Genomic DNA, 8045 nt, shown 5'->3' on the forward strand with positions numbered 1-8045 from the left:
CAACTACAGCTGGTTAGAACTACACTAACCATGTTGTGAATGGGTTTTTATTAAATTTATGACAGTATACACATTTCGGCATTAGAAAATAATGACATCTAAAGCTTTAAGGCCTGCTATTCATATATTTAATTTGATAACTTTTCCCAAAAGAAAATATAAATACCAGTAGATGCAGCACCACTTCTACCCATTATATTAAGAGCTTAATTACAAAGCGCTCATTGCATCATAACATTCAAGTGTTTTAAGAGCATCTGATTGAAAAAAGCCTCAAGAAGTTTTACAGAAATAACAGGAAAGAAAGATGTGAAATATCGTCATTTCAGAAATTACTGTGGAAAAAACACATTTTTAACCCATAACAGTTACCTTTTAAACCAATGTGTTCCTTTGAAACAAGCCTTTTTTTAAAACGTAACTGGTCCCATTTTAAGGTTTAGTTACAATTATTAATATCCACAAGCAAATAAAACACCTAAACCATGTCACGCTGTGCTCACATTAGTAAAACTGACCATTTTTTTTAAATAAAAGTGTGTTTTGTCTGGTGTAATTGTGTAAGGCTTTTGACCCCGGGTCATTGACTGGGCCAACATTACCAGAACTCTGCAGTAATAAGTGTTTATCTCTAAACAGCATTCAAGGTTCATCTCCAAATCATTATCAGGGTTTGATTCTTAACTGTGGCTGAACAAGAGTCAGGATCCCGATCAGTGAGGAGATAAGACCACAGAATCCCACCACCCCTGCATTCGTCTGGTAGATCCCCAGCCGATCTAGGGGAATGAAGAGATCACACAGGTTCTTGAGCGTGTCGGCGCCGACCTCAGGGTGCGATCTGAGACTATCCAGCAGCAGAAAGAGGAAAGCGTCCAGCTGAGGAACCACAACGTCGGCCACTTCTGGATTTTCCTGGAGATGCCGATCCAGTTTCTGCCTGAAGTGTTTGTCCCTCAGCCTCTGGACCATCAACTGCCCGATGGCGTAAACGTCTCTGGTCAAATTCAAAACTAGCGACAGGAAGTAGAAGCGTGAGGAATTCAGGCTCCATCGCTCTTTGTCGATTTCACGGATGAGGCCGACGTTTCGAGCCCAGAGCACATTGTCACAGATAAAGTAGAAGGCGCGGCTGAAGTTGGCTGCAGTCAGGCACAGGCGGAGCACACGGTCAGAGAGTCGCACGGTTCGCTGGGCAGCCTCAATAGAATTGACCGTGTTCCCCAGTCTGAACACTGAAAAAGGAGGGAGACAGACAGAGTAAGCATGTGTGTGTGTGTGAGTGTGTGTGTGTATTAGAGCAGTCATCAATTTAACATGAGATGTCAGGTCATTTCCCAACCATTTTATTCAATAGACTCTAATCATCATCAAGCTTTAAACCAAACTGTGCTTTGCCTCTTTGTTAATTTACAGAATAAATTAATAACACTGGTGAAGTGGTGGCTGATGTGTGTGTAAAGGTCGCTGATGTCTGTGTAAAGGTCGCTCCTGTAACTGCAGCAGTTCAGACGCTGTTGTCCACACAATCATCTGCCTGAAACACCACAGCCATAAAGAGGCCACAAAGACCATAGATCCCCACCGGTTCAGCTCTAAATTTGCCCGGATTTTGGGAATATTTTTGCCAAAACATCTGATACAGAGCCCGCCTGGGACGCCGGCCAACATGGAGCCAAACGTTTCAATTTAACATCAAAAACCGTCGCATTAGTCTCCGTGTGAATTGGTAAAAACAGTCTGACAGAGCTGTTTTTCTGATTCTTGTCTTTCAGGTCAGGCAGATCAGAGCTCTGATCTGGTGGAAGTTCAGCCTGGTGGCGTTGGGTACTTGAGAGGGAACTTCAGGAACAAAGCGTCTGATTACTCCATCTGGTTTAATACAAGATTCCAGATTTGTTCAGCACTCAGAGCTGTGGACTAGAACAATAATGGTGGGGCGAACGGAGGAATTTAACTTGGACGTGTCGACAGTCTATCGGAGAAAGAGGACGGCTAAAAACAGAAAAACAAGTTATGGCATCAGTTTCTAGACCAGACCTTTAAAAAAGGATCATTAACTGATTCTATTTCGATTTTAATAATTTTGTGGCTCTTGCAAACTGTAATGAACATATCGGTGTGCATGTATAAATAGGATCTGTGGTTTAATCCTCAATCCCACAGATGGCGAGAATAATAAGCAATCACAACACAAAAGGTGAAGCATACCTCTCTCAGCAATCAAACTGTCGATTTAGATTGTCAATAAAACAAAATTATGATGCAGAAATGGTTGGTCTTACTCATACTCAAATAACAAATACAGACGTCCGTGGAACTGCTGTTTATTATTACCCACTTAGCTGTCTTTTACTTGAAAGAATGTAATTATAATTGGAAAATACTCACGTTTTCGTCCAGCGCTCATACTGGCTTCGAGGCCTTTGAGTTTAGCCACAAGATCCTTTTTCTCCGGGTTATTTCGAAGTAAATAGATCGACAGTGCACAAGCATACTGGGTGGCTCTGAAATAATTAAAGTCGGCAGAGTGGAAGGGTCCAGTAATCACAGCATTTGTTCCGAACACACTGACATGACTACTTACCTGAATATACGGTCCCTCCCTTGACTTTGATTCGTGAATTTAACAACCGCGTCCATGCCGGAGTCGTGCAGAACAGGTTGTTCTAGTTGACTATAAATCCGATAAAAGAAGCTTAACTTAACGCCACTTTCCGGGTGACATAAAGTCGTTCACTAGTGTGACACACAGCGTTGGACCCTATAATGTTGGTGAGAATTCAAGCAGGGAAATCTGAAGTTCGGAACTTGTGCCCCCTTCACAAGTCGTTTCTGCGGACGCATGATGCCGGGGGCGGTGTACAGCTCGGCTCTTTTGCTAAAAGCGTACATGTTTCACTCCGGAAGGATATTTGAACGGACACAACCCGAACGTATTTTTGCGACGGACTAGAGCGTAGGCGAGAAATAAAGGGTTTAATAATGACCTTTTATATACCACTTTTAGTCCCGTTTATTCTATAGTCACTCGTAACAATGTAGTTTGTCTAGGGTAGATGGGGTGATCATTAATACAGCGATTAAATAGAATGTATGTCTAAAATATTTGTCGCAAATGTGGATTCACGTCAAATGCAGATTAGACAAATAATTGTCTAAACGTCACACTGAAGATGTAAAATACTATAAATTATGTCTTATAAAATAGTCCCACCGTGATAAGAGCATTTTAATTTGAACAAACGATACTCCCCGGTCGTCAAAGGTTCAAAGGTCGTCATTGTTTGCTCTCACTATCTGCCTAAGATTGCATACAAAGATTCACAAAGTACATTACATCCAGTCTGATATCCAAACATTTTGAGACTGTCAATTCATGCTATCAGCGCTGAATTATAGATAAAAGATGTTTATGCAGATGCTGCTTTAGAAAAAACGAAAACAACTATATAAATATATATGACAATTTATATGTATTGCAGTCACTGGGTTAAACTCTTGCCTCATTTTCTCCATGAGTCATATAGATGGATAACACTTTTACACAATCCTGTATATCTACTGCTAATAATAATCATAACTAATGAACAATAAATGAAGAATTGGAAAATATATATTCATTTATTTGTTTTGGTGACTAAAGTTTCCATTTTTAACTACCCAGCTGGTCATCAACAGGAGGCTTCCCCATAGGAACCTGGTCCTGCTCAAGGTTTATTCCTGTAAAGAAGTTCTTCCTTGCTGAATAAAGATGATTTGATTTAATTTTTATACAACAAAAGTTTAGAATGATTTTAAGAATCTATATAGTTGAATGTATTGACTTGCTGAAAGTTAACCGCAGATTTGAAATTCAGGCCCTCATGTTGCCTTTTCAGCTGTCCTTTCCTCCTCTGTAGAGGTCGCTGTGCTTCAACCCTCATTACCATAAAAGAAAAATCCTGCTCACTCAAGTGAACCTGAACTTCATATGGCTCATTTCGTTGAATATTTCCTCATAAAACGTTCATGAGAAACAATAGAAGATGCCCTCATGACAAATATGTCAGTCTGTAAAAGACACTGAATAACTTTAGCACTTAAATACAAAACAAATCTATTTTCCCCCTCTATTTCATTTGATCTCACAAATTAAGAAAAAGCCCTTTGCATTTTTGGACTTTTGTGTGTGTGTGTGTGTGTGTGTGTGTGTGTGTGTGTGTGTGTGTGTGTGTGTGTGCGTTCTTGTCATTGCTAGATATTGAGTGCTAAAACATTTATTCTACTAGCAAAGTTGAGTCATGAATAGGAAGTGAGGTTAAGGTTGAGGCTAGAATTGGATCTTTCTGTTTCCGTATTTTACTGTGTACATAGGACCCAATTTTAATTCATTTTATATTGATAGTTTTACTTTGCCCATCTGCACTGTAAATTAGGATTGCCTCAGTGTTTAAATCAAGCTAATGCATGAATTAGATTATATTATACCTTACTTCATGAAAGTAAAAGCATGCATCTGTGTCAGATAACCTTTTAGGCCTGTTCCAGTTAAGGAAGTGGGAGCACCTCATCATCTGAACTCAACCCTTCTGAAAGCACATTAACAGAACATTGAACCTCTATATCATCCTTAATAAAATCATACTTACATGCCAGTTTTAGGGTGTTCTGTCGTTGAGTCTGCACCTCAGTCAAGCACCAAGTGCATTAGGCAGAATAAATGCTTATTTAAATGTCAAATAAGCTCCCATTACCCTGGATAAAATGAGTCATTTGGTCCCTACTACCTTACATTAATAGAAGTTAGTGGGATTCTTTAAAAACATTTAAAAAAAAAAAAAAAAAGAACCAAAATAAATGTGTTATCAAAAAGGCTGGTGCCGGAGATAATTTTCCAGGCTCTATTATCTCCTCCTGGTTTGAAACGTCTGTTGAAAACAGCCAAGATTCTTCAAACCAGCATGTGAAATTTTTAGCACCACCAGAGAGCCTTTACACACAACAAAGATGCTAGGAAAAAAGGTTTAAGTCTGTTTTTTAACAGCACTTTTGCCTATCTTTTGGAACCTAAAGCCCTCAGACAGTTGAATATTCCATAGCCCAAACCTCCTCAGAATGCTGATACTGACTTACATCACTGAACTCTCTTTCTCTCCAAATTTATTACGTATCTTCCTGATGGAAGCATCCCTATTATTTAGTGTTTACATGGCTTCTTGTTACATCTCACTTCATTAATTCATGTCCGCCTCTTGTCGAGACTCAACCAAAGGTCAATGCCAGCACTTTTCAGGGGCATTAGACTGTCACTGCCTGTTGCTCAGCTCACTTTTGCTTTCTACTCTTCTATGTGGGTGATGTTTTCGCATCCAGATCCTGCTGAACCACTTGAAGATGCATTGATTTCAGACAGCAGCAGCTGAGTGCTCCACCATTTCCGGCAAGCCGAAATGCTCACCTGTGGAGTGCATCTCTAACACTTTTACACCGTGTGCCATGTAAGCGGGTACTCTGACTTCAATATCTGACCACCATGAGAGAGAGGCGTGTGCCGCTGTGGTAGCCCAACTGGGGGCCTTATCTCAATGTTACCAAACAATGAGTCATTTACACCTCGAAAGAAAATATTTATTTACCCTAAACACACAGAGGAGTTCATTATAGAAATGACTGTACTTCTGACTGTTCATTTTCTGCCCTAATTACACGGTTTTAGGGTTTCAGGGGATTCTGCGAGGATTTATTCAAGTTTTCCCTGTTAGATGCGGCTGACTGTGTGTGCTGATTGGAATTCTCATATAAGGTTTCATTATAATTATCTGCTCCTTTTCCCGAACAGCAGACTCCTCCATTAACATGTCCCCATAGAGATTTTAATTTAATTCCGTTGATTACATTTCAAACTGCACTTTGAGCTGTAGAAGCCATATCATAGCATTTTCATACGGTGATTATGAGGCATGGTTTTAGCGTTGTGATACCAGTTATCATGCAAGGATTAAAAAGATGCACCCAAAACAAACGATACGCAAAAACCCCAGCAAAACAGAAAATTACAGGTCAAAAGCGGAAAATTACATCTATCTAAGAATTGATGCATTGCTGGGGTTTGGGACCCAGGGAGAGCGTGGGAGTTTATAATGGAGCGCAGCCTGTGGACGTCATGCACACACAGGAAAATGACATTTTAAATCCACCTAAGCAGTGAAGGCAGTTTGCTGATGGTCTTTGTTTCTCCTGAACAGGCAGCAGAATAAAAGAAGTTTCCCCAGTTCCTTCTGTGGAGTTGAAGGGTGATACCATTTTGTCACCTCAGATGAATAAAAAATACTTCAAAATATTCATGCTTTTCCCCCTCAATGCTGTCAACTCGTTTCCATTCAGTGGCAACTTGTTACTCTCTTCCAGCCAATCACATGTAAGCTGTCAACACTGTCTTCACCACCTCATCCAGGTAGGCCCGGATGTCTCACCTCAAACCATCAGAGCAGAAGTCAGAAGTTGTCACGCTCAGGGCATCGTTCAATGGGCTCACTCTGATTCACTGGTGACGACTGATTATCCGCAGAGGTCAAAGGTTAACCTCCTGAGACCCTGCATCTGTAAGAGAGGACATCACATTTCTGCCTTTTCCTTTTTTTTTTTTTTTTTTTTTTAAAGCACATCAAACAGAAGTCTGAGTCTCGGGATTTTAATCCTCTCACTTGTCATAGTGTCAACTCTGGCAGTGTGGCAGCCATTTCCTGGACAACTCTCCCCCATGCTTCATTAACTGCCTTCATTAAAGCCATATATTTGTTATTATGTCACAGTCTGCTTCATTCCAATCAGGACAAACCAGTACAGTTGTTGCTCTCTCCTACGATTCCTCGTTTTCAGCCTCTCTTGCCCCAGGCCTTGTGTTCTTTCCGACCTTGTCCCTCCTGGTTTCTCTCAGCCTTGGGTCTATATTCCCTGTGGTTTTCCAAAGAAAGGTTTTTGGAAGAATAACAGATCCGTGGGAACGTAAACATGGACTATATTTTTTTGGGATCTCTTTCCACATCTTGCTGCGAACTGAGCGTTGTACATTTACGTTTCGTGTCAAATACACCTCCACTGTTTGTGTGTTGCACTTGGCTCCAGGGTCACGTGTCAAATTACATCCATTTCTTCTGAGCCACTTTTTCCCTTTCAGGGTCCCTGGGAGAACATATGGCCGTCACACATATGGGCGAAGGCAGGTTATGGGTCGCCAGTTCATCGCAGGACCGTATGGAAGCATTTGTGGGTTCAGTACCTTGCTCAAGGGCTCCTTAGCAGTGCATTAAAGGTGTTTCGGCACCTCCCATTACTACTCCCCCTTGTGTCTGCACCGGGGGCTTGAACCAGAAACCCTCCGCTTCTCAGCCCCGTCCCCCAACAGATTGAGCTACCAACACCAGAGACAGGATGATAAATTTCATACCTTTGAAAAAGGCAGACAGACTAACGATGAGCCGGAGACTTTAAAGCATAAAGCATTAAAGCCTAAAGTGATAGAAGATGAATGGATGGAAACATGGCAGATTAATGATTAATAGACGCTGAGAAATGAATCTAAAAGCTCATTTATCAGCTTGAAATTTAAAAAGGTGAAAAAAATACTGGACCAACAACTAGAACTCTTAGATTCGATTGGAATACTCAGTTTTTGTCTTCCTAAAGATTCTCCAGACCAGGTCCACAGTTAGCAGATGTGCTGTCTAAAGTCGCTCCATCCTGTGAGATGGATCCAATCAAAACTGTCAAAATCGGCAGGAAATACTCAAGCTGGGAATGCACCTTGAGAATTCAATATGCCTCTGCAAATATTTCATATCCGCAGGAAGCCTTTGAAGGACATTAAACATGTCTTCTGTGAGTCACGTAGAGCAACAATCGGGCTGGCGTTCCAGAGCTTTCTGCTTTATTGACTAAGACAAGTGTCTCTTGTGGTGGACTCATCTCACCGCTGTGCCTCTGTAAGCTCCTTTATCCATCATCACAATTAATATGGTACCTGAAGAAGAACCTGCAGCAGCCTGTGCTGTCCATCTCTATTC

At 41.0% G+C, this 8045-nt stretch overlaps 1 protein-coding gene across 1 annotated transcript; it reads right to left on the minus strand.

The window, feature by feature from the left end:
* Positions 1–110: 110 nt before the first annotated feature.
* On the minus strand, positions 111–2895 carry pex11a (peroxisomal biogenesis factor 11 alpha). Its single transcript, XM_003967032.3, has 3 exons — positions 2588–2895; positions 2392–2507; positions 111–1235 (listed from the first exon to the last, which is right to left on the minus strand). The coding sequence occupies exons 1-3, from the start codon at positions 2641–2643 to the stop codon at positions 667–669; spliced, it is 741 nt and encodes a 246-aa protein (XP_003967081.1). The 5' UTR covers positions 2644–2895; the 3' UTR covers positions 111–666.
* Between the last annotated feature and the right edge of the window lie 5150 nt (positions 2896–8045).

This window comes from Takifugu rubripes, chromosome 9, assembly GCF_901000725.2.
Source record: "Takifugu rubripes chromosome 9, fTakRub1.2, whole genome shotgun sequence".
Taxonomy (NCBI): domain Eukaryota; kingdom Metazoa; phylum Chordata; class Actinopteri; order Tetraodontiformes; family Tetraodontidae; genus Takifugu; species Takifugu rubripes.